The 25,519-nt window shown below is 37.9% G+C and overlaps 5 protein-coding genes across 5 annotated transcripts; all 5 read right to left on the bottom strand.

The window, feature by feature from the left end:
- Positions 1-4,225: 4,225 nt before the first annotated feature.
- On the bottom strand, positions 4,226-8,006 carry LOC116004756 (beta-glucosidase BoGH3B-like). The gene is made up of 9 exons (XM_031244919.1): positions 7,779-8,006; positions 7,220-7,424; positions 6,630-6,720; positions 6,196-6,341; positions 5,859-6,102; positions 5,673-5,777; positions 5,405-5,587; positions 5,086-5,287; positions 4,226-4,869 (listed from the first exon to the last, which is right to left on the bottom strand). The coding sequence occupies exons 1-9, from the start codon at positions 7,933-7,935 to the stop codon at positions 4,397-4,399; spliced, it is 1,806 nt and encodes a 601-aa protein (XP_031100779.1). The 5' UTR covers positions 7,936-8,006; the 3' UTR covers positions 4,226-4,396.
- Positions 8,007-12,129: 4,123 nt separating this feature from the next.
- On the bottom strand, positions 12,130-16,800 carry LOC116004685 (beta-glucosidase BoGH3B-like). Its single transcript, XM_031244836.1, has 9 exons — positions 16,439-16,800; positions 16,158-16,362; positions 15,973-16,063; positions 15,197-15,342; positions 14,548-14,791; positions 13,869-13,973; positions 13,580-13,762; positions 13,144-13,345; positions 12,130-12,805 (listed from the first exon to the last, which is right to left on the bottom strand). The coding sequence occupies exons 1-9, from the start codon at positions 16,590-16,592 to the stop codon at positions 12,318-12,320; spliced, it is 1,818 nt and encodes a 605-aa protein (XP_031100696.1). The 5' UTR covers positions 16,593-16,800; the 3' UTR covers positions 12,130-12,317.
- Positions 16,801-17,316: 516 nt separating this feature from the next.
- On the bottom strand, positions 17,317-19,823 carry LOC116005165 (actin cytoskeleton-regulatory complex protein PAN1-like). The gene is made up of 3 exons (XM_031245420.1): positions 19,697-19,823; positions 18,033-19,654; positions 17,317-17,911 (listed from the first exon to the last, which is right to left on the bottom strand). The coding sequence occupies exons 1-3, from the start codon at positions 19,767-19,769 to the stop codon at positions 17,513-17,515; spliced, it is 2,094 nt and encodes a 697-aa protein (XP_031101280.1). The 5' UTR covers positions 19,770-19,823; the 3' UTR covers positions 17,317-17,512.
- LOC116004088 lies at positions 19,798-23,442 on the bottom strand. The gene is made up of 4 exons (XM_031244020.1): positions 22,862-23,442; positions 21,104-22,782; positions 19,862-20,978; positions 19,798-19,811 (listed from the first exon to the last, which is right to left on the bottom strand). The coding sequence occupies exons 1-4, from the start codon at positions 23,409-23,411 to the stop codon at positions 19,798-19,800; spliced, it is 3,360 nt and encodes a 1,119-aa protein (XP_031099880.1). The 5' UTR covers positions 23,412-23,442.
- A 17-nt stretch (positions 23,443-23,459) lies between these two features.
- On the bottom strand, positions 23,460-24,213 carry LOC116004089 (the record flags this gene model as incomplete). The annotated part of the gene is made up of 1 exon (XM_031244021.1): positions 23,460-24,213. A coding segment is annotated over exon 1 (522 nt), but the record flags the coding sequence as incomplete, so codon positions are not given.
- Between the last annotated feature and the right edge of the window lie 1,306 nt (positions 24,214-25,519).

Raw genomic sequence — 25,519 nt, forward strand, 5'->3', positions numbered from 1 at the left:
GCTTTTTTCGGTTTCAGTGATTTAATTGCTTTGTTTCTCCGAGTTCGGTGGCTTATTTGGAGTTATATATTCAAGTTCGATGGCCTAATTGCTTGTTCCCAAATAGTACGATGACTTATTTGTAGTTTATCCCTAAATAATATACAAGATAATCTTATATTTTCAAAATCTCACATACATCACCTTTCAAGAGGTAATTATATTATCTAAGGTAATCTCACATTCCGTGAATCAGATACTCCCAAACATTTAGGGCTGTTAGCGAACAGAGTTTTCGACAAACTACTCGTGTTCGAGCTCGGTAAGCATTCGTTTATGTTCGTTTATTAAGGTAAACGAACATTAACAAACAAAATTTAGAGCTCGATTAATAAACGAACAGAGTCTGAACAGTGGTAAGCTCGTTTGCTAAGTGTTCGCGAACAAGCTCATTTGTTTTCGTTTAGTAGTGTTCGTGAACAAGCTCGTTTGTGTTCGTTTAGTAGTGTTGGCGAACAAGCTCGTTTAGTGTTTGTTAATTAATGTTCGCGAACATGTTTATATATATATATATATATATATATATATATAATTGTTCGTGAAAATGTGAATGCAGATTATTTATTGTTCGCGAACAAATTGTGTTCATGAACATGTGCAGGTGTTTGGTTATTAAGTGTTCACGAACGTTCATGAACGTAAATGAACATGTTTGTGAACGTGTTTGTTAACGTTAACGAACACGTTCGTGAACATGTTCGCGAACGTTAACGAACACTAACGAACGCTTAACAAACGAACACGAACAGGATTTTCAAAAACCTTAACAAACGAACACGAACACGAACACCCCAAATTCCTTAACAAACGAACACGAACAGCCTCCGTTCGTTTATGTTCGATTCGTTAACAGCCCTACAAACATTATTTAACTCGACGGTGAGATTAAACTAGTATAATTGAACTTCTGATGAAATTGATAAGCTGAAGTACATTTATGGATGAAAACTTCAAATGTTTCCTTAGTAGAAGGTGAGTATGAATTCCACTAATGAGAAGCATCATATTCTTAACCCCCAAAACCCCAACCCTTTCCCCACTGCCAACCCTTTCTTCCCTTTTTTTCTTGAGGTGCAATCTTTTTCTTCTTTATGAGATCTTTCTCATGCCACCTTTGTCAATGAACACAAGATCCTACTCATAAAAAAAAAGTATTTATTAGTGATTACATTAAGATTACAAAGTAAGATTCTCAATCCCTAGATTTTATACATTAAAATATATGATTTCCCTACATTATGACCAACTCATTATAACTTGTATTTCAATTGAAAAAGTCTCTCACACATACTCTAAAGTAATGTATGTGCCAAGCATCTTGTGCTTAGATGGCATGTAGTGATTTTTCCATTTGGGTCATGAGATCGAGCCTTAGTCGGTGTTGACTCTTTGTGCTTCACAGGTTGAAAAAATACATATATTTAAGACAGATACTACTTTAAAGGAAAATAGTACTTTTAGTCCTTACCAATACTAATTAAAGTAAAATAGTACATTTAGTCCCTCAATTATTTGTGACATAAATTTATTAGTATTCAATTATTATTGAGTGGCTGTTTTGGTCCCTTTAGAACCAAATAAGCCACTTTTTTTTTTAATATCGTAGCCACTATTTGAGAGAAGGGCCTGACCTGGACAAGTATAGGTTGAACCCTTGCACAGGACCCTTGTTTGGATGGACCACCCTATATATATGTATGATATAGATATATGTATAAGTAACATGCATACACTTCAACTAAAGATGGAATAGTTTATAAGTTGGTAGTTGGTAGGCTATATACTTATTATTTTAAGGGTCAAGGGATCAATACCTATTCATTACACCTTTATACATTTTACCCTTAATTACATTCATGTGTAATTTTGTGAGCTTTTATAATGAGTTATGAATTGAAAAAGTTAATTAATTTGATTAATTAATTTGTACGAAATGTATTTAATGATTTCCTTATTAAAAATATTTAAAAAGATATTTTTTTATGGATCCTTTAATCCATGTAATCTAGAAATTTTTATTATGCGTCATTGTATTCAAATTACTCCAAAAAAACTCGAAATTAATCTAGCTAAAAGAAAAAAAAAATATTTATAAATATCATATCAATTTAGAAGATGTGTGATTTATAATGTGTTTTATATTCAAATTATTTTATCTAATTAATTATGTTTCATATTTTGTTATGAATATTTTTTATCGTGTTTTGAAATATTTTAATTTTTCTCTCCAATCAAAAATATTTTTAGCTCTGATTTTAAATTGTTTATTTATTTTTATAAAATATAATTATTTATTTATGAAGACATTGATGTGACTTTTTGTTATTTTGCATTTAAGAAAGCACCTAGCTAAATTTTTTTTCCACGATTATTATTGTATATGTAAAATTGTTAAGAATTCGCGAATTAAAATTCATCCTGAATTGTGAATTCCCCCTAGCCCCAGGACTCATTAGTCAATCATGGTGGGACTGCTGCCTAAACCATTCTCATGTGCACAAACCCCGTCGACACATCAGTGATCAAACCCAAAATGATTGTTTTGCGATCTTAAGATAGTGTGCCAACCAACTTTAATATAAAATTTAATAATGAATGGACCCCAAAAGTTGAGCACTGTGTATGTAGCCTTTGCCATTTGGCCCTGTCCGTGGAGACAAACAACATTAACTTTAATTTTTTTACTCCATCAGGCAGCACCACATGTCACAACTTGTACTCATGTTGTGTTGTTACTATGCTTTGATGCCGTTCCTATGGTGCCAATTCTAATTTCAATCTTCTTTTCATGTTTTATTTTGATCGGACTACAGATAACATCTTTTATGTGATTGAACACATATATAGATAGTAAGAAAGAAGGATGAAAGATAATGATTCAGGTCGTCGGTAGTTCGTGTTGTGACGCTCGTGTTGTTGAGAACATTTCATGTGAGTCAAACACGGAATCTTGTAAAATACGAACTAATCATTAATGGAATTTACATATCAGATAATTATGTTGAGAATATATAAAGGAATAAGTTTACCATACAAAAAATATACATAGCTCAGCAGAAACCTAATGTGCATTGTCACTATAACACCATAAATGCATATGGAGGCACACATGCATTCACGTATGAGCAACTTATACTAGTTTATCAGTACTTTCTGATAGTGACAGCGGACTTTCCCGTAAATACATCTGGACCAAACACTATTATGCATAGAATAAATTTTATGTGAAACTATCTCACGCTTTTTAGTTAAAATGTTATAATTTTTTATGGATAAGTCACATTTAGTTCTATGCTTTTATACTCTAGCTCGAGCTAGAAAATTTTCTATCACATATAGAGATTATTTGATAGCTTTTGTCTTTTTTTCATGTCATTATACATTTAATATTAAATTTTATTCCAAATAAATCATCTTGTGGTGACGTCAGCGTGACAGCTTTAAGTTGCTAGCTCAGGCTTTGTTACATCAAATGACACCACTACTCAGCCACCACAACCATTACTGCAACTTGCACCTCCAATGAAATTTGTGACTTTTGGTGAATTTTTATTTCAATTTCCATCCTCTCCACAGCCACTCACGTCCTGACACTTGTCACCCGGCTCACTCTTCTCCTACTTTTTCCCATTTTATATTTCTAAGCCAGGGTAATTTGATAACCACAAAATTACATCGTATAAGTTATCTATTGACTTTTTTGGTTTGAACTAGTCATAAATTAAGTTGGTTTATCTCTAGAGTTGCAAAACATACTTCACCTAAAATAAACCTTCGAGTAGTGATTGCGAATTTTTCGTATATTTTATATTTCTAAGCAATGTTGGTAGGACACTTAATTAGTTTGATAACCATCCACAAAATCACATTGTATGAGTTGTTTATTGACCTTTTTGGTTTGAACTAGTCATCATGTAAGTTGGTTTACCTCTTTGTGATCTTTTGTTGACTAGAGGAAAAGACTAGAGTCACAAAACAATTTCATTTAAAACATACTTTTGAGTAGTGATTGCGAGTTTTTGATATGTGAAAGAAAAGTGAGTTAAGAGTCATGGGCTTTGAAAATTCTTGGAATAAAGTTTCAGTCTTTGCATGGGCTGACAGGTCCATTGTTTCTTCACTTATCAGAGGATCCAACCTCTCATATCTTTGCAAGAATCAAAAGACAAACAAACAATCTTACTTTGACATTAATGTAAAAATTGGTAATGTTTCAGTACAAACTGATGAGAATACAGAATCTTTAAGTTGGCTTCTGCAATTTGAATCAAGAAAATAATGCAGTTAGAAATTACTCCCAACTGAAACAATAAGAGGATAATGTAACATTTTCGGGAATCTCATCTTTTTTTCCTGGTTAGGCTATCAGCCCGAACCCGAAAGGAAACAATGGGTCAATGGGATTCTCTTGAGCATGGACAGGCAGTTGATCAACTGTTCTAAACCAAGTCATAGGCAATTTGCCTTGGAATGGATAGTCTCCAAACAGAACATCAGTTATCCCATTTCCTTCACTTCCAGGCAGCCAAGCAGCAACCAGGGACTCTACCTTATCCAGGACCTGTGGCTCTATAACCATTGGCCTTCCTGAGATCAGAATCATCACTGTGGGAGCCCTGTCTGCAACCAAGCTCGCGATCTCTGGCCCGTTTAGTGGAATCGTGAGGTGTGGATTGTCGCCCCCGGTTTCAACATAAGGCGGTTCTCCAACAGCCACAATGGCGAAAGCGAAATCCTGTCCATCAAAGGTTTCTGGTGTAGGATTTGGCTCAAACACTATTTCTGTGCCCTCTCCCATGACTTCTTTGATTGCATCCAAAATGGTTCTCCCTATGGGAAAAAATTCATCTCGGTTTAGCTATTAAGAGTCACACATCGAAAAATAAAAGAGAAACATATGAGTTTATAAGGTCATGAGTCAGACTAGCTAATTGATTGGATTCAGTGTTTTAGTGTGGATTGACTGACTCATGTGTATTATAGCCCAGTTAAGTGAACTTAGCCCAATCTTAGATTATAACAAGGTATAATAGAAGAAATATTCACCAATTGTGATTCTGCCACTGGATCCCTCCCAAGTAGAAGTCCAGCCACCACATTGGTAACCAAGATCATCACCATGAGTTCCTGCAACAAGGATCTTCTTGGCATTCTTGTCTAATGGAAGAAATGGTTTCTCGGGATTCTTCCCGTTCTTCAACAGAACCAAGGATTTTCGGACAGCTTCCCGCGCCAGCTCTCTATGTTCCTGCAACAACATAGTCAGACTTAGAATGTTCCATTTCATAACATTATCCAGATTTTGAAGTAGCAGAGAATAAGAATTGCAAAATTCTAGGGAAAAGATGGCAATATCTGGGAATACCTTGCAGCCAACCACTTCTAGTAAAGATCTATCTGCAAATGGATGCTCAAATATTCCCGAGATGAACTTGACCCTCAAGATCCTTTCAACAGCGTCGTCAATCCTGGCCATTGGTATCTCCCCCGACTGTGCTAAACACAGCAGCTCATCCAGATATAACTCGAACCTAAAAGGCACCATAACCTGCAAGCAGCATTCAAATCGATCAGCATTACGAGACGCCCTAATTAGGTTTTGTAAGGACAAAGCTCAATCTCATCATCTCTACCATATCTATCCCGGCATTGATTGCAGACAAGATGCATTCGCGGTAATTTGAGCCATAAGGGTCACTAAGCCTATCGACCGCTTCCCAATCTGTTATCAGAAAGCCCTGCAGGGTATTTCACACAGTTTAGCATATTTATTGTGTCTATGCCAATCAAAATAGGCCGGATCGGAGCTACAAATCTACCTTAAATCCCAGTTTATGTTTCAGAATCTCGGTCAGAAAGTGATGGTCAGAGTGCATTTTCCTTCCATTCCAGCTGGAATAGGATGCCATGACAGTACAAACTCCCTGAGATAAGCAGTCCAGATATGGTGCCAAGTGAACATTCATTAAATCGTCATATGACGTTATGGCATTTCCTTCGTTTTTGCCTTTATCAGTCCCCCCATCGCCCACGAAATGCTTGGCACAACCAACAACTTTGTTTCTGGATACTCAGATAAGGTAAACATTATAATAAGCTGATCATTAACAGACCACATAAATACAACAGCAATAAAAGATCAATGGCTTTTTCTACCTTCCATCAACAAAAGGGTAGCGATTCGGGTGTCCCTCGGGCACCTGGCCTTGCAAACCTGTAACAAGAGAGCTCAATTTCCTTACAACTTCGGTGTCTTCACTGTAACTCTCATAGCATCTTCCCCATCTAGGGTCTCTACTAACCTGTTATCACACAAAAACATGGGAATTCATGAACTCTACGGCGCCTTCATAACCCGAAATGGAAATGAAAATTGAAGAGAAAATGTGATCTGTCTATCTACAGCAACATAATCTGTCAATCAAGATTCAAGAAGGCCTTGCATTAACCACATCATGATATGATGAATCTTTGATTTATATGACAACTCTATATATTATTCATCAAACTGAATCTTAACTTCTTCAGTTTCCAAGAAGGGATAATGAGCAGATTTGGGAATTAAAATGAATATAATTCTTGCTACTTACTGCTACACAAGGAGCAAAAGCAAACTGAGCTCCACTAGCCCTGACTTCAAGAGCTGTTGCTACCCCTATCCTTCTCACTAAATCTTCATCCCTGCAAAAAAGCACATTTCATATCATCAATAAAGCATCAATCCAGGACAACCCAAGCCAAGTTAGTATGTTTACTTAGTAACTACAAAGTTACAAGTTCGACTATTCATAAGAGTGGCGTATTGACCTCTTGGTTTGACTTGGTCAGCTATGCACAACCTAAGGTGACAAGACTAGGTTTACCAATACATACATTTGAATAGTAGTTGCAGTTTTCCTAGTCACTCAAATAAAATAATAAGGCATAAAACTTGTTTCAATTTTTTGTTCATACATTAGGTTTCCATCTTAAGCCCTTAAAATATCTATCCAAGAGTAACTAGAGGAGGTAAATTTGAGACGTCAGTCCCAAGTTCCCACCTCTTGTCTTTACACTAGGAATCTTAATCTGTCAAGGTCTCTCAATGATCTTGATTTCAGTAAAATCCGAACCCTGCACCGCCACCGGAACAAGACTACTTTAGGGTGATTGGTCGAATTTTGTCAATATTTCAACATACCTTGTAGCTCCAAGTCCAATATTGTGGGGGAAAATGGTGGCGCCATACACATTATTATTCCCATGTACTGCATCAACCCCATAGAGCATGGGAATGCCCAGGCGGGTCTCCAGCGCCGCCTTCTGGAACCCATCAATCATGTCCGCCCATTCCTCCGACGCCGCATACTTGGACGGATTACTCCCTCCTCCGCTCAACAAACTCCCTACAAATTCACTCCAAATTAAAATTATCCAGATTTTAAAAAATAGAGTAGCCTGTAAGATTTTTTCCCCTTATATATTGTGGTCTGGTGTAAGTGGACTAGGGCTCATTAAATAATTAGTTGGACTGGACATTAGTCTTTTTATTTGCCTGTATTGATGTGATGCACAACTATATAGGGCTAGAAAAGTACACACTCTAAAATTCTGAGTTAAGTGTGGGACAAAACGGATGGCTGGGGATCAACCCAACCCGACTTATACTTCCACTAGTTTCTCGGAGATTTATTCTATAATATTAGACTATATTTTATATCTAACATAGCCAAGATAGCTAAAAGGGCATTGTTGTGTACCTATGAAACGATGAGTGATGGCGGAGGGAGTGGCAACCAGGCGTTCAATCTGAGCCATTTGACCGATTTTCTCCTGGAGAGTCATCCTGGACAGAAGGTCTTTCACTCGCTCCTCCACCGGAGCGTTTGGGTCCTTGTAAACGCAGCCCACCGTCATTGTTCTTAGTCCCTTTGCTCCGATCCTGCTAGTCGCCGGAGTTACAGAGCTTTTTCTGCAAATTCTGGGAAATGGAGCTGTGATTACGGGGAGAAGAGTCGCAGATAGTTGCATGGACAAGACGACTTTAGCTCATCTGATCTGGCCTTTATATAGGTGTTTGTGGGACCCGGCTCCGAATCAGAAAATTAGGCGCTGATGTGGACACTGGACGAATCTTTATCCTTTCCTTTTAATAATTGAATGGATAAAGTTACCATGCCAAATTTTGTTAAGAGTAATTCTTCCTGTAACTCTATTTTATATTTTTTATGATTTAGTATGCTTTGATTGCTCAATTTAGTAGGGGTCATGATGTTTATCCATTCTTTTTTCTTCTTTTTTTTTAATTAAATTTGAACAGAGAGTAAAAATTAAGAGTAAAGTTTTGAGAGTACATCAAGTATTCTTTTTTAATTAAAATTTTTTATTAACGTGGCAAATAATTTTTTTTTATTAATTTGTCGATCTCACCTAATGTTACAAATAAAATATATCTTTGTATTGTCATGTCAGTTGATGACAAATTTTTGGTCTTTATTGTAAAATAATAATAATAATCATATTCAGTTGTTAAATTAATTCACTATAATGTGTTATATATATATATATATATATATATATATAAAGATTTCTCCATTGACAGATTGGATCGAATAAGATAATATTACATTAATATAAATTTTTAGTCATTAATATAATTTTATTTGTGTTAGCAAAAGGACTAAAATCACAATGATTTGAAATAATTAATGATAATATTTACTTACTCATAATAGTTAGAGATAAAAACGACTAATATAAGCATTAACAGAAATGACCAAAATTACATTTCTTCCAATATATTAAAATGAAAAATGGTAAGAAAATCCTAATCAAGTTGGTTGAGGTTAGTTTGGTAACCACCCAATTCTAATTTTGACTCTTAGTGGAAATTATGACATATTGTCATTCTTAGTTGAGACTTTGAGCTAGTTGATCAGCTATAGACAGCTTAGACTAGTTTGCTAAGAATCTCTCAGATGCAAACATACGGTGAGATCTAAATCGTTAATCAAATTTAAATGAACCAATCAAATCAATGAAAATTAAAATAGAAAACGCGCGTCGTAAACAAAAAATGTAAAAATGACACACATTCTCGAGTGCGGCGGGAGCCCTTCCCGAGGGCTGTCACACAACGAATCTCAACTAAATTCCATGCATTCCTCTGCAAGACTGCAATACATAAAAGCTGTAAATCACCCCCCCCCCCCCCCAAAGTTTAAATCACCAATTGGTCTAAGATGAAAAATAAATAATTCAAATTATTCAAATGACATATATAGCAATGGATCGGAAGTCTATATTGCATGCATGGTTGTTTCTGAAATGTTATAATACTTCATTTTCTTTATATTTTAAATCCCTGCTATGTATTATATCAGTTCACAAAACATAATTAGTTTTTGTCTAGAGAATAAGATTTGACCTAATAACATAAAGAACATGCATCCAACTACGAAGTATGGCATGAATCGCTATTAAATAATATTCTTAGTATTAGAGACTGTTCATAAATAAAATCAAGTTTTAAAGGTAAAAATATAACTATTTTTCTTGTTTTGTCTATTTATTAATTAGGGAGGCCATTTCTTTATCCAGTTGTCGGGAGTAATTTAAAAGTCCTCTCATTTTTATTGTTGAAGCTTTGTCTCGGAATATTTTTACTTAATTTATTCGATCTATTTGGTTTTTAAAAAGGGTGAGAATTGAAATATGAGAAATATTGAGAAACTTATTAAATCTGTTTACTTATCAAATGGGAGAAAATTGGCTCTCATAATAATATATTAATACTCATTTTGTCCTATTTTATTTGTTTAGTTCAGTTAACGAGGGTTGACTGAAGTTATTTTTAATTCAATTTTTATAATATTAAGTTTAGTATTAGTATATAAAATTTATATATTTAGAAACTACATTATAAGTGCTATTAAACATTAAAAAAAAATTAAAAATTACTAAAGAAAATAAGCAATGAGAAAAGAGTTAATTTGATCCATGATAGTAAACATACATGAGAAACAAATTGAGACTGGATGAGTAGTTGGTTACTAAGTTATAAAGTATAAAATAAAATTTTAAGATATTAATAGGTAATATATCTCGCTTTACTTGGATTACATTTGGTAACCGACTATGAGAATTATACTGATCAAACCCGAGTAGAATTAATACGATTTGACCGATTTTCGACCGAAAAAGTTTACAATTCCAGTCGAGAAGTGAGAAATAGACATCTGTAAGTTGTACATACAGTGACCATAATCCGAATAGAAAGCACTGTCACATCGCATGCATGTGGGTTGTCAGCTCAGTATAGATGCCTCGTTGTAGAAGAATAATCGTGGAATCCACTTTTGACACATGGCAAGCTTGTAGAGAGTCCGACATGTGCACCTCATCTTTGTCTATATAAGACGTATTAAATGCATCTTAAAAGAAACTTTTTGGAGATCTTGACTCTAAAATATGAAGTCCGAACGGTTCGATCCAACACAATCATTTGACCATAAAACTGTACATAGTGTCTGAATAAACCAATACACGTATATTAGTCGTATAAGAGCAACCACATCAATGCATTTTTTGTGATTATTGGAATAGTGCATGCTGATATGGAGGATAGAGAAGGCAAGAGAGAGAAAAATGTGTATGCCCTGCAAGGATAGGTTGTTTATGAAGCCCAACAGGAGAGAGGAAAAAAGAAAACAGAAAAGCTACACAAACGCCCAGCCGGGCGAGTTATGTAGCTTTTTTTTTAAGTGTCATATCATGTTTTTTTCTCTTTTTTTTTTCTTTTTCTCTTTCCCTCTTATCTCTCATAGTTGGCACATAAAAAATCACAACAAATCTAATTGATGTGATTGCTCTAAGATATAATTACAATTCTAGAAATATTTTTAATGCTTTTTAGAAGTTATGAACTAGCAATTATTGGGCAAGTGTGCAACTTGTCCTACTTGGAGAGTTTTGAAATGTTAAAAATATTTCATTTTATCCCTTCAAAAAAAAATCTTCCATTTTACAAATTCCAAGAAATGCTAATTAGAGCAAATTGGGCATGTGCAAATTCGCCTAGGGATCGCAGAAATATAATAGCAATTCAGTTGGGTGTGCCTAGCGGGCGTGTTAGGTTGGACGGTTAGTGCTCAAAATTACACTTGTTATGTTAGATACCCCGGGTCCACCTTAAAGGTGAAACAGATCTATGTTCACGATTTTTGAATTCTATATTTACAATTACAAAAATTTGTTTATAATTTCATAATTTTATATTCACAATTTTTAATTCTATATTCAATAGTATAACACAATTTTTGAATCTATATAACAAAATTGTGAATATAGAGCTTAAAAATTGTGAATATTGAACAATGTAATTTTGTATATTGAGATCTAAAATTGTGAACATAGAGTTTTAAAATTGTTAACATGGATCTGGGTCCACCTTGCAAAGTGGGCCCGAGTCCATAGCATAATTTGCCCAAAATCTTAGACCAATAATATTACACTTAAGATGCATTCGTTATTAGATTATGATATGATATTCAAGTCAAAATCATAATTTTATCATAAAAATTAACTCAGAAGTAAATGTTTGGCTTCAACTTAAGTATCATTTCATAATATCATCCTCCTCCCTTTGAAAAGTCGACATCTGCGACGGTCCACTCTAGACACATTTTCTCCTTTAATAGATTTACTCCAAACCTCATCAAGCACTAAGTTACTCTTTGGACGAATAAACAACTTTATTCTAGATAGCTTTAACTCCAAATGGCCTCCCCAGTTTTCCATCTGGTACTCAAATTAATTTTAATTTTTTAACTATCTTAAAATATTCTTCCATCTCAAATTAATCTCATTAGGTGGCATTAAAAGTATTTATTTCATTTTTTTTGAATAATCAATTTTGCCTCCACTGAGGCTCGAACCCACCACCTCCCGTATAAAGGAAAGGGTTTGATACCATTAGACCACAAGGTCCTTGGCAAGTATTTATTTCATTGATTGCATACGAATTTGCCAATCCTAATTAAATTTTTTAAATAATTAAATATAAAAAAGATCCAACAAAATAGTACTATGAGAGGAGAATGTAAACATCACTTTTTCCAAAATGTTCACCACAGATAACTTTTTATTAAAGTAGAAAATATTCGACATATTTGGCTCAAGTTAAGGGGGAAATAAAAGAATGATACACAGATGGAAAAGAGTTTGCAACTCCATAAGATATAATTGCATTAACTTAAAACACAGCATTTGCTGAAAAAGCTTGAGGCCATGGATGCCTTCTATAGCACCTTGTTTTTGCTTGTTAACCCAAACCCAACTGGGAACAAAGGGTCATATCCATTTTCCCCAGGATTCATAGGCACTTGATCAATGCTTCTAAACCAGCTCATCGGGAGGCGCCCATGGAACTCGTGATCCCCAAAGATGGCTTCCGTGACCCCTGCGCCTTCAGTCCCGGGCAGCCAAGCAGCCACAAAGCCATCTACTTTCTCCAGAAGTGAAGGCTCCAAGTACATTGGCCTTCCAGAGATGAGGATTGCCAGTGTCGGAACTCTGTCTGCAACAAAGCTTATCAGCTTAGAACCGTTGAAAGGAATGATGAGGTCCTTGCTGTCGCCACCAGATTCGCAATAAGGAGCTTCACCCACGACTACAATGGAGAACGAGAACTGTTGATTTGAAAAAGTGTCCAGGGATGGATTTTGCTCGTATACCACTTCGGTTTCCCCTCCCACTGAAGCTCTGATAGCATCCAGGATTGTTGTGCCTAAAATAATTGATATCGGGAATTCAATCTTCATGCATAGCGGAGAAACAAGAGTAAAATATACAATCTTTTTTTCTTTTTTTAGAACATACAATCTACGCGTACTAACTTTCATGCGAGGGTTGTTTAATATCAGCAAAAACCAAAGCTTAATGTTAGGAAAGAACAGAATCAGATGCTTGTAAATAGTGCATGTATAAATAATAACTACAAAACCTATGCTTCGATGGAGCCTGCCCCTCAGAAAAATTGTTTCATATGCATGTTTCCTTAAACTTTGAAGGGCAACACGACACAAAAAATAAGTGCTCGGGGTATAGTGTCACATTATAACTTACCAATAGTAATTCTGCCACTTTGTCCGTCCCAAGTTTTAGTCCACCCTCCACACTGAAATCCAAGATCATCTGCATGCTGTCCCGCAACAAGGATTCTCTTAGCGTTCTTATCTAGGGGAAGGAATGGTTTTGTTGTGTCCTTCCCATTCTTCAGGAGAACCAGAGACTTGCGAACTGCTTCACGTGCCAGATCCCGGTGTAGCTGAAACAATTGTTCACACGTTTAAAATCCCACATTTCACACCCGCAAAGTTTTCATTTTATGCCTCCTGTTTTCTAATAAATTATGATAATATAAGAGGACATGTAAAACAAGGTGCCACAAAATTCATGCAGCCTTCTCTCTCTCTAGTTCGATCTAGTTGAAAAGTAGCCACCCGTTTGAAAGTTAACCGCATAACAGCAAAATATTAAGGAGAGGGATGTATTAGCTTACTTTACAACCAACTTTATCCAACAACGACCTATCGCTCAGTGGGTACTCAAAAAGTCCAGCTATAAACTTCACTCTCAGGATCCGTTCAACAGCATCATCAATTCTGGTCATTGGTATTTCCCCAGATTCAACCAGACATTTTAGGTCATCAAGATATAATTGATAACGTAAGGGCACCATCACCTGTAAATTCATTAATTGATGTCTTGTATGGACCCTAAAAACATTAGTTAAACAAAGAAATTCTAACATTGGACTTTTGAGAAACGGGCGATTTATAAGAAGATACCATATCAATTCCAGCATTGATGGCTGCCAGAACACAACGCCGGTAATTTGATCCAAAAGGATTAGAGAGTCTGTCTAGTGCGGCACAATCAGTAATGATAAAGCCCTACAAAAATGGAATCATTTGCATTTACCATATAACAAACTAGATCATTTAGATGCATAAAAATAAATAAATAAATAAAAACTACTACTTCACTATTTTCTTTTTTCTGAGTGACAAGAGAAAGCCACGACCACTACCCGAGAGTGTTCACTGGGTAAACCCCGCCTTATAACCCTAGCCGGCAAAGGATCATAAGGAGGTAAACCAGCCTAGGTTGCCCATAACTCACTGGTGGCCATGTGCAACATTTTATCCAACCAAGAGATGGAAAAATTAATGACAAACTGTAATAAATTATGACCATTAAATATCATTGTCCGATTTTCAAATTTCCAATCAACCCAAGCAATATGATATTGAGTAGTGTTCCCTGAACCATAAATCTATCTTTCTCGTTTTCTATTCAGTGCTCTTAAATCCTGACACAATTGTCAGAGGATCATAATGATGCACCGAAAAGCATACAAGCCACTCAAAATTGGCATGTGCTTGAACAATACAAGTAATTCATCATTTTTATGAAAGAATTGCCAAGCAAAATGTATAAATTCTCACAAAGAATGGCCATTATTACCTTGAATCCTAGCTTTCCTTTCAAAACATCTGTAAGAAGAAATTTACTTGTGTGCATTTGGGTCCCGTTCCAGCTAGAGTAGGAGGCCATAATAGTGCAAACTCCCTGAGAAAGACAGTCAAGATAAGGAGCCAGATGAATTCTCTCCAGATCCTCGTACGATAATATGGTATTCCCCTCGTTTCTACCTTCATGAGTACCCCCATCTCCAACAAAATGCTTAGCACAGGCAACAATATTGTTCCTAGAGTAAAATACATAAATTCAAGGGATTTAAATAAATAGTTTAAAGTTCATGTGAGACTCTTCTACATAAATTGGATTAAAGCTCCAACCTCAGTACATATCTGATGACCATGTAATCATAAAGCAGAAAAAGGACAAATTATTGGAATTAATTTTCCCCTTTTCCGAATGATTAAACATTTCTGCATGTTTCTAAGAGAGTAAAGAAGTCTTCAGCTCAAACTATATAGATTCTAATATATCTTCGTGCTTAAAGCATTTGTTGTATATATGAAAGCAACTCGAAGAAAGTATGAATTGCACTTTATAAGTGACAATACAATATGGGTTATTAGTAATAACTAGAGAGGTATGCAATAAGAGTGGTAAAAAGAATTATTTTTGTTGTAATGATTATAGCTACCTTCCAGCTAGAAAGGGATATCCACTTGGGTGGCCAGGGGGTGGTTGCCCTTGTAATCCTGTAATGACAGATGCCATCTTTCTAACTATTTCAGTGTCTTCACTAAAACTCTCGTAACATCTTCCCCATCTTGGATCTTTACATACCTATTTCCAGGAATCAAAATGAAAAAAGGTTGAGGTAAATACTTTCAAGGGGAGGGCATGGCAAGGTATACAGGCAAGTGAGAGAATCAGAATACCAGAGAAAATGAGAAATTCAACAAATGGTCTTATATCTCAACTACATTATGGCAAACGAATCGGGCCTACAAATTTTAGTTTTATGCTTATGTGATCCATGTTATGTTAATCAAGATTCTGAATCCAATCCTTTACATTAACTCATTTCCAAATTTTTGACTTCTTATTTTCATAACAGCTCAACTCAACACCAGAAAAGGATAAAAGACTAGATAAATACCATCAATTGCCAATTTTCAGAGTTAGCAAGAACAAAAAGAATGTTATTCATTTCATTTATAAAAAGATGCACTTTCTATACAAGCTTTTTCTTGCCCACAAACGGCAAAGTTTTCATGCCTGGGCCACACCCTGCCCGACATAACAGGATATTGGAGAGGTAAATCACGGGCGCAATAGATAAGAGCCCACATTGGGGCCCACCGTAACTCCTGGGCCCATACTGCCAGAGCTTGGTCCTGTGTGTTACCCACAATCTACCACCCAGGAGGGAACAGGATATTCTTCATATAGTATAGGAGATTAGGAACTCACTGCAACACTGGGAGCAAAGGTGTAAGGACTGCCGCTGGCCCTGACTTCAAGAGCAGTCGCAACCCCAATCTGCCGAGCCAATTCATCGTCTCTGCGTCACATTTGATCCTCTAAACTGTGACTAGGAACAATCCAGGGTTCTACACAAAGCATACATACAGAAAGGCTGGGTTTAATTTGTTAACCTGGTAGCTCCGAGGCCTATATTATGAGGAAAAATGGTGGCACCGTAGACATTATTGTTCCCATGGACCGCATCAACCCCATAGATTAGCGGAATGCCGAGGCGCGACTCCAACGCCGCTCTCTGGAACCCGTCGATCATATCCGCCCAATCCTTGGATAAGGCGTTCTCGAATGGGCAACTACCGCCAACACTCAAAATACTCCCTGAAATCCCCAAAAAAAAAATCCTCAATTAGGAGATAAAAATGTATGTATATAATGATACGGTGTGTTTATATACCGATAGAGAGGTCTCTGAGGACGGAAGGAGTGGCGACGGAGCGTTCGATTTGGGTCATCTGGCCCAGCTTTTCTTGCTGAGTCATGCGGGAGAGGAGGTCCTTCACTCGGGCCTCCACCGGAGCTCTCGGGTCTCTGTAAATGCAATCCTCCATGGTTGTTGATTGTGATCGATTTTCCGGTGATCAAACTACAGAAGACTCAGATGCGAAGACGATGAGGAGTAGGCGATTCTCTGCCTAATCTTCTCCAATACTATCAACAAAGCAGTAGTGAGATTGAGTAGGCGGAGTTTGCTATGGGCTATGGCGACTTTGGCCGTTGTGAGAGTTTGTGAATCCCCGACACCAAGTCAGTACCAATTTTGGTGTACTAATTCTAAGTTCGATTTTGTCAATCACCATCACAATTTCGTCGGACTAATTCTAAGCTCGATTTTGTCACAATCACAATTTCGCTGAACTAATTTTAAGCTCGATTTTGTCACAATCAGTTTATCGGTCATATCTTAATTTTTACGCAGGCACAAGGAATCTTATCCACGTTATTATGTAAAAGTGCAATTTGAAGCCTATTACACTAAGAGCGAGATTTACATATACATAGTTTCTTGTACAAACTATGATGCAAAAGCGGGATTTGCAACCTATTACACAAGAAACAAGCGGAATTTACAATCTATTACACAATAACGGGATTTGTATGGAGTACAACAAAAGTTGAATTTGCAGTTTATTACACAAGAGTAGATTTTCCGTAACGCACAACAAAAGCAAAGTTTGCAACTTAATACACAAGAGCTCGATTTTGCCCGTGCACATCAATATTCCTTTTAATGGGTGGGAAAGCAGCAAACTTCATTCTAAAACATCCATAGCATTGGAATCAAAGTAGACTGTAAAATATTTTATTGGAAACAAATGCTTCTCAATGTTCATTATCTTGGAGCTAACATTAGTTTAATATGTTACAACTTACAACAAACTTGAAGCAAAATTGAAGAGGGTTCAACTGCTTTCACATCTAAAAGGACAAAAACTACTACAAGAGTACACATAAACATAGTGGTCATGAATCAATCTTTAAGGTTAGTGTTACTATGGTCCCTTTCACCTGAGCCAATGTTAGCTTCATTAGCCTTCAGGTGGTCTGCAGCATTTTCAGAATTCATTGGCTTTTCTGAATCCTGGCTACCATCATCTTTACCTGCATCTCCTCTGGATGCACTGGTTGCAGCGTCGGCTTCATTTTGTATCCGGTGTTCGCCTTCAGGATCTTCACCTTTACTTGGATGAACTGATTGTGAAGTTTGAGGTTGTTTGGTAACAGAATCAGGTGAAGGCAATCCCTGCGATGATTCTCCTTCGTGGCTTCCTTGAAAACTTGGTGCCTTATCATTATCATTGTTAACTATGTTGAAATTGGGAATTTCCCTCTCATTCTCAATTGGCTTCTCAGAAAGATCAGGTGTTGCCTGTCCAGAGGAAAACCAGACAAGTAAAATATTTTGATGTCTATTGTTGGCATATTCGGGACAAAAGTTGAAATGCATAAAGTGAATAGGAAAAAGATGAGCATAAACACGATAATTATACCTCTCTTTCGATGGAATTAACACTGGGGGTTGAGTCGCTCTTTTCGTTTACTGCCTTAGACACATCAAAGTTGCTGACTTCATTGATAGTGAAATTTCTGGACTCGCTTTCAACAACATTATTGACATCTGATTCCACTTCAGCAATTGGCTGGATTACAGATGCATTTGTATGATTATCACTCCTGGTTTCGTTAGAGGACGCTTCATGATCATTTGATTCCAAACGATTGGTAGTCATCTCCAGTTTGGGCAGTCTCTCGGTTTCTTCAGTACTATCTATCTTCAAAATCTCCTCCGGGATCACTGATGCTGCATTTGATTCCAAACGATTGGTATCGTTAGAGGACGTCTCATGATCATTTGGTTCCGAACGATTGGTAGTCATCTCCGGTTTGGGCAGCCTCTCGGTTTCTTCAGTACAATCTATTTTTAAAATCTCCTCCGGGATCACTAATGCTGCATTGGTATGATTACCGGTACTGGTTTCCTCAGAAACTGGCTTCTGTACTATTCCATCGAGGTGAGCTGCTCCTTCGGTCATTTTAGCTTCTTTATTTTCCGTCATTGAAGGACCTTGATGACCTCTTTCTTCATTTAAGCGTGGAAGTTCACTTTCAGTCATACCCAGTTCGGGTGGACCTCCAGCCTTTTTAATAGAATCAGTGTTCTGTATCTCCTTCTCCTGGATTACAGATACATTTGTATGATTATCATTGCTGGTTTCCTTAGAGGACTTTTCGTGATCATTTGATTCCAAACGATTGGTAGTTATCTCCGGTTTGGGCAGTCTCTCGATTTCTTCAGTATAATCTATCTTCAAAATCTCCTCCGGGATCACTGGTGCTGCATTGGTATGATTACTGGTACTGGTTTCCTCAGCAACTGGCTTCTGTACTGTTCCCTCGAGGTGGGCTGCTCCCTCAGTCATTTTAGCTTCTTTATTTTCTGCCATTGAAGGACCTTGAGGACCTCTTTCTTCATTTAAGCGTGGGAGTCCACTTTCAGTCATATCCAGTTCGGGTGGGCCTCCAGCCTTTTTAATAGAATCAGTGTTTTGTATCTCCTTCTTCTGGATTACAGATGCATTTGTATGATTATCACTGCTAGTTTCCTTAGAGGACTTTTCGTGATCATTTAATTCCAAATGATTGGTAGTCATCTCCGGTTTGGGCAGTCTCTCGGTTTCTTCAGTACAATCTATCTTCAAAATCTCCTCCGGGATCATTGGTGCTGCATTGGTATGATTATTGGTACTGGTTTCCTCAGCAACTGGCTTCTGTACTGTTCCCTCGAGGTGGGCTGCTCCCTTGGTCATTTTAGCTTCTTTATTTTCTGCCATTGAAGGACCTTGATGACCTCTTTCTTCATTTAAGCGTGGAAGTTCACTTTCAGTCATTTCCAGTTCAGGTGGACCTCCAGCCTCTTTAATAGAATTAGTGTTCTGTATCTCCTTCTCCTGGATTACAGATGCATTTGTATGATTATCACTGCTGGTTTCCTTAGAGGACTTCTCGTGATCATTTGATTCCAAATTATTGGTAGTCATCTCCGGTTTGGGCAGTCTTTCAAGCGCTTCAGTACAATCTATCTTCAAAATTTCTTCCGGGATCACTGGTGCATTTGTATGACTATCACTACTAGTTTCCGGGATCACTGGTGCATTTGTATGACTATCACTACTAGTTTCCTTAGAGGACTTCTCGTGATCATTTGATTCCAAACGATTGGTAGTCATCTCCGGTTTGGGCAGACTCTCAATCTCTTCAGTACAATTTATCTTCAAAATTTCCTCCGGGATCACTGGTGCATTTGTATGACTATCACTACTAGTTTCCGGGATCACTGGTGCATTTGTATGACTATCACTACTAGTTTCCTTAGAGGACTTCTCGTGATCATTTGATTCCAAACGATTGGTAGTCATCTCCGATTTGGGCAGACTCTCAGTCTTTTCAGTACAATCTATCTTCAAAATTTCCTCCGGGATCACTGGTGCATTTGTATGATTATCACTGCTGGTTTCCTTAGAGGAATTCTCATGATCATTTGATTCCAAACGATTGATAATCATCTCCGGTTTGGGCAGACACTTAGTCTCTTCAGTACAATCTATCTTTAAAACCTCATCCGGGATCACTGATGCATTGGTATGATTATCACTGCTTGTTTCCTTAGAGGACTTCTCATGATCATTTGATTCCAAACGATTGGTAGTCATCTCCAGTTTAGGTAGTCTTTCGGGCGCTTCAGTACAATCTATCTTCAAAATTTCCTCCGGGATCACTGATGCATTTTTATGATTATCACTGCTGGTTTCCTTAGAGGACTTCTCGTGATCATTTGATTCCAAACGATTGTTAGTCATCTCCGGTTTGGGCAGACTCTCAGTCTCCATCTTCAAAACCTCTTCCGGGATCACTGATGTATTGGTATGATTACTGGTACTGGTTTCCTCATAATACTTCTCGCGATCATGTGGTTCTGAATGATGGGCACTAGTTTCAAGTTCGGACAGACCTTTCGTCTCTACAATAGAATCTTTGTTTTGTGTATCCTCATGAATCACCAAAGGAATCATATGATTATTTCTGGTTTCCTCAGAAGACTTGTCGTGATCATACAATTCTGAACAAGGGGCAGTAGTCTCCAATTTGGGCAGACCTTCAGTTTCTTTAGCAGAATCTTTGTTTTGTGTATCCTCATGGATCACCAAAGGATTGACATGATTATTTCTGGTTTCCTCAGAAGACCTGTCATGATCATATGATTCTGAGCGACGGGCAATAGTCTCCAATTCGGGCAGACCTTCAGTTTCTTTAGCAGAATCAATATTCAGTATCTCCCTCTCCTGGATCATTGAAGAATTGACATGAGTATCACTGCTGGCTTCATCAAAAGACTTGTTGTGATCATCAGAAGAAACATGGCTGACTTCTAAACCAACCTGTGATTGAACAAGCAAATATCTTTTTACTGAAACACGATATAGTACGTTGGCTACCCGAATTCCATGGAATCTACAGTGCTATTCATAAATATGAAAATATAGAGTAGAAAATAATCACCAACCTGGTGGTGCACTGTTGGGATATCAGCTGATAACTGCAATGGTTCATGAGAAGTTGTGGGATTTGAAATGTCATCTGTTACTTGATGTGTGGTTTCTACTATCTGATTTTGAGACTGTGGAACCTCAATTTGCGGTTCCTGATCCCAGTTGGAAGAGGCTAGATCCAACGAAAACTTTGCATGTGATATGGAGGTAGGAGATGAAGATGAGCTTGAGGAGGAAGTTGAAATTTGTTCAGCCACAGATTCAGGATCATCATAGCTCTGGTTAACCATGGAAGAGCCTAAGTCTTCACCACGCCGTTCTGCAAAACCATATTGTTGATCCTCAGAATGGATCTTGCTTACGAAACTTGAGGATGAGTCTTCATTCATTGAAAACATTGGTTGAGATATGGGAGACGTGGAGGAACTAGACACGTCTGGAACGTGTTCATCCCCAGATTCTGGGATTAGCAGTTCACTCTGATTTGCAGCAGAAGATCCCCTTTCACTTGGTGGTTCAACAGCTCTATCTTGAGTAACTTCTCTAACATCATTTTTCTCCATTGACATTGAATTTTCTCCATTATTATCTGCCTCGGCAGGTGAAAAGGAATGCTGAGCCATTTGATCATTTAACAAAAGATTTGAAGAATCATTTTCTACTTTGTGTTCCTGAACCTCCACACGCGCTTCTTGATCCAAAACTGAAGTATCATTCTCTACTGTGTGCACATTAACATCCTGAACCTCCACACGCGCTTCTTGATCCAAATTTGAAGTATCATTCTCTACTTCGCTTATTAGCGTTGGAGCAGAGGCAACGTGAGTTTGTTCAAAGACAGGTTCGGGTGGGGATGATGCTTCAAGATCAGCAGGGCTCTCACTAGCTTCAGAAATCTCCAATTCTTCACCAATCTTTGAATGGCTGTTTCGTTTAACCAGCTCTATAATTTCTGTTCTTTCTCCACTCTTATGAGCATGTGAATCTGCAAATGAACTTGAATCAACAGGATCTTGTTGGATTACTCTCTCCGGTGGGATGTGCAGCGTGGGATTGATGTTCGAAAATCCAGACTTGACTAAATCTTGTTCAGTGACCTCGTGCACTTCTCTAGACCTCGATTCATTTTCATCCAGCCTAGACGGGCGAGATGGGGCAGCCAACGTGCATTCGTTGCTAGAGGCAGTGTCTTTTTCCAGCTCCCTATTATACACCGAAATCTCTTCCTCGAGGGAAGAGGCTCCATCAACAGACCTTGGAGGAGAGCCGATTTCAGAAACCTCTACCTGCAGGTCAGAAGCAACCGAATGGCTAGGAGTAGGAAGCATGGCGCCATTGGCATAGTAGTAATGCTCCTCCATTCTCGCCTTCTGGGACATAGACAGTCCAGGATTCAAACTCTCCGGGCTGTCCACAGCTATGTTCCTCGAAGATGAAGGTGTGGAAAGTGACTTCAAGATTGCATCTTTATCGATCCTGTAGAATGGCTCGTCGTCTTCTTCTGAAGAAGACGAGCTCGTCCTGTCATCAATATCTTCAATCAGTACTGATTTTATTTGCACTTCGCTCCCATCTTCTTCGGGGTCAGCAGAGGCCTGTTCTTTGACATCACTGGTGCTTTCTCGGTTCAGCTCATCGGGTTCTTCAACTGTAACCTGCTCGATCATCCTATCTGCAGCATCTTCCTTGTTAACTGCAAGCAAAACTGTCAGATACTAAAAACATAGACAGAAAAAGAGGAAGATCAGAAGAAGTTATTTTAGCAGGCTTACCAAATGGAGATCTTGGTCCGAAACCTTCAGGCATCTCAAAAAGCTTAAACCTGTGTGGGAACTTAGACCTGAAATTCTGATTGAATGAAGGACCTAAAGTGAAGCTCTCATGCCTGCAGAACATTATATCCTGATTAGGAACCATGAAGTCCTGGTGGAAGCTTCCTCCTCTGAGATTCGGCTTCTCCTCGTGCTGATCGTAGGGAAGATCGAAGGGGTTGTGGGCTGGCAACAGAACCGAAGGAGCAGAGCCCGGGGTAGGCGAAAATGGACTGCTCGAACCAGCATTGGTTCGGGGAATCACAATGGAGATTGGAGGATCATCACTGCCAATATTCATCAATGTCCTCCTCACATGGAGGCTCACCAGCCTTCTCGCCCTTCGCCTCGCCATCAAACTCTCCAGCCTCTTGTTCCTCTCCATCTCAGAAAGATCCATCAGACTCTTCTGATCCTCCTGGCTCCACCGCACACCCTTGTTCTTCTCCCTCCTCCTACCCCCTTCATTCTCAGAACTATCTGTCATTTCATTGTCATCACTCTCATCCATAACCCTAAATGATTTCCTCCACCCCTTAGAAAGCCCCTCCACACATAAGCTCTGAGACGCATCAGACGAAGAACATTCCGCGGGGTCCACCTCCACTTCCCTAATATCCTTCATGTTCTCTTCTGTCAGAGGACTTTTATCAACCACTTCGTGCTCACTAAAACCCGCCGGCGGAAAAATCGACCCGCCGTCTTCCTCAACGTACGGCGGGAAATCCTTCTTCGATTTCCTTCGCCGGACGGATTGAGCGCGCCCGATCGCTTTCTTTCTCCTCTCTTCATCCTCAGAGAGCTTGATTTTTCCGGAGGGTTTCGGATCCGCATTTTCCCTGTTCGCAGCTCCGACCTCGGGAAAGTATGTTACTTTGATGATAACGGCGGCGATGAGGACAAAAGGAAGGGAATAAATCAAGAACCAGAAGATTGTCGTCAAGAACACATACAAAACAAGGAAGATTACGAAAAATAGCGAGGCCAAAGGATGTTCCCTTGCGAAAGTGCAGCATAATCTCATCGAGAATTCAAGGAAAACCCATAAATACGTCCGAACATCCTTTGAAGTGATCCCCATTTTGTATCTCGATGTGCGTGCTAGGCAACCAAATTGAAGAATCAGACGGAGAAATTTAAGTAACAGACGACGTGATGATCATCATCAAACGAGCTGGGAAAATTATGCATGGGAGTGAAAATCAAAATGCATTAGTGATTTGGGGAAGATCGATGATGATGCATGGCATTATGAGAGTGATTGCGTGAGATGGAAGAAATGGAGTGGGGGCATTGCGAAACTGTTTTTCTTTGCGTTTTCCGATCTGAAACTAAGACAAATTTTCGTTTGGCTAAGGTTGTAAGAGATCCTCCATTCCAGGAACTGCAGCGGTGTTCCCGCTGCTTTCGCGGGATCAATCAAAGCAGATGGACGGATCATGAATTCATCATATTTTTGCCTCAAAAATCTTGCAAACAACCATTTCCATGTTAGTGAAGAGCATGCCAAAAAAAAAAAACAATTTATCTCGTGAACCTGGGTCCATAACACGGCAGATCCTGGTCTAATATACAAAAATTAACTTCATAAAATATAGATTCATAATACACATACTTATTTTAAAATACCATGTTTATGTGTATGTGTATTATGTTAAGTGTTTATGTGTCATCAGTTATATATATAATTCTATTACTTCTGAACATGAATTCTATACCTTATAGTGAAGTCAAATTCTCTATATTGGACCAAGGTCGACAATATAACAATTGCAAAAAAAAAACATCTCACCTTATTTTCCTTGTATTTTTCAATAACTGCTATAATAAACATCATGCTTGCTACATAAATAACGTGTTACAAATTTTACCGTATTAATAATCTTTTTATCGCGTTTAACTTCTTAACGTGATAATGAACTATTGATACAAAACATTGATGTATATAAACAAGGAATGAGGACTTTAAGATTGACAAAGCGACTCATGACTTAGGGGTTCTGGGGCCAAGACTTACAAATGAGTAACCGCAACCAAGCTGACTAAGGATGCAAACTTATAAGCACAACGTCATGACTCATGAGTTTGAATCATAGCCTTGTTGGTTTGAGCCGGTTAGTTATGGGCAATATAGGTTGGCTTACCTCCTTCACTCCTTGTGATCCTTTGCCAACTATGGTCACAAGGCGCGAATTTACTCAGTTCATAATTTCATACCATCGGGTAGTGATTGTGAGTTTTTCTCGCCACCCAACAAAATTGATATTCATATATTGAAATATTGTTGATCATGTCACAAAACTTGTATTGATTTTTTTAACAATATATGTATGTTATATGAACCCAATCATCCACACTTGAGGGTTGCAAGTGCATGTGAAATCATTGATGTGGTTCGGATGCCAAATGATACGAATATCATGCTTGTTTAAAATTTTGATGCTTGTTTAGTACTTTAGGTGTTTAAATGCTAAAATCTCCTATTTATACAATTATACATGACTAGTGGCACCTGATTGCACTCTCATATAAAATGGGTTGGTTCGAACCTAGGGTGATATTGACTCTTTGTGCTTTAGTAGATTGAGAAATTAATTAGGAATAGATACTACATTATAA

Source organism: Ipomoea triloba, chromosome 14 (genome assembly GCF_003576645.1).
Source record: "Ipomoea triloba cultivar NCNSP0323 chromosome 14, ASM357664v1".
In the NCBI taxonomy this organism is placed as follows: domain Eukaryota; kingdom Viridiplantae; phylum Streptophyta; class Magnoliopsida; order Solanales; family Convolvulaceae; genus Ipomoea; species Ipomoea triloba.

What these genes read in the sequence shown, in the direction of transcription:
- LOC116005165 (XM_031245420.1), bottom strand. Translation starts at nt 19,769, where the DNA reads ATGACTACCAATCGTTTGGAATCAAATGATCACGAGAAGTCCTCTAAG. An exon ending in TAGTAGTGATAGTCATACAA is followed by an intron (nt 19,655 to 19,696) that starts ATGCACCAGTGA and finishes ATAGTCATACAA; the next exon opens with ATGCACCAGTGATCCCGGAA. An exon ending in TTAATTCCATCGAAAGAGAG is followed by an intron (nt 17,912 to 18,032) that starts GTATAATTATCG and finishes TCCTCTGGACAG; the next exon opens with GCAACACCTGATCTTTCTGA.
- LOC116004088 (XM_031244020.1), bottom strand. Translation starts at nt 23,411, where the DNA reads ATGGATGAGAGTGATGACAATGAAATGACAGATAGTTCTGAGAATGAA. An exon ending in CGGACCAAGATCTCCATTTG is followed by an intron (nt 22,783 to 22,861) that starts GTAAGCCTGCTA and finishes TTTTGCTTGCAG; the next exon opens with TTAACAAGGAAGATGCTGCA. An exon ending in TCCCAACAGTGCACCACCAG is followed by an intron (nt 20,979 to 21,103) that starts GTTGGTGATTAT and finishes GTTCAATCACAG; the next exon opens with GTTGGTTTAGAAGTCAGCCA.
- LOC116004685 (XM_031244836.1), bottom strand. Translation starts at nt 16,592, where the DNA reads ATGGAGGATTGCATTTACAGAGACCCGAGAGCTCCGGTGGAGGCCCGA. An exon ending in CCTTTGCTCCCAGTGTTGCA is followed by an intron (nt 15,343 to 15,972) that starts GTGAGTTCCTAA and finishes TCCTGGAAATAG; the next exon opens with GTATGTAAAGATCCAAGATG. An exon ending in AAGTGGCAGAATTACTATTG is followed by an intron (nt 12,806 to 13,143) that starts GTAAGTTATAAT and finishes CAATTATTTTAG; the next exon opens with GCACAACAATCCTGGATGCT.
- LOC116004756 (XM_031244919.1), bottom strand. Translation starts at nt 7,935, where the DNA reads ATGACGGTGGGCTGCGTTTACAAGGACCCAAACGCTCCGGTGGAGGAG. An exon ending in ATTGGACTTGGAGCTACAAG is followed by an intron (nt 6,721 to 7,219) that starts GTATGTTGAAAT and finishes GCTTTTTTGCAG; the next exon opens with GGATGAAGATTTAGTGAGAA. An exon ending in TAGAAGTGGTTGGCTGCAAG is followed by an intron (nt 5,288 to 5,404) that starts GTATTCCCAGAT and finishes ATGTTGTTGCAG; the next exon opens with GAACATAGAGAGCTGGCGCG.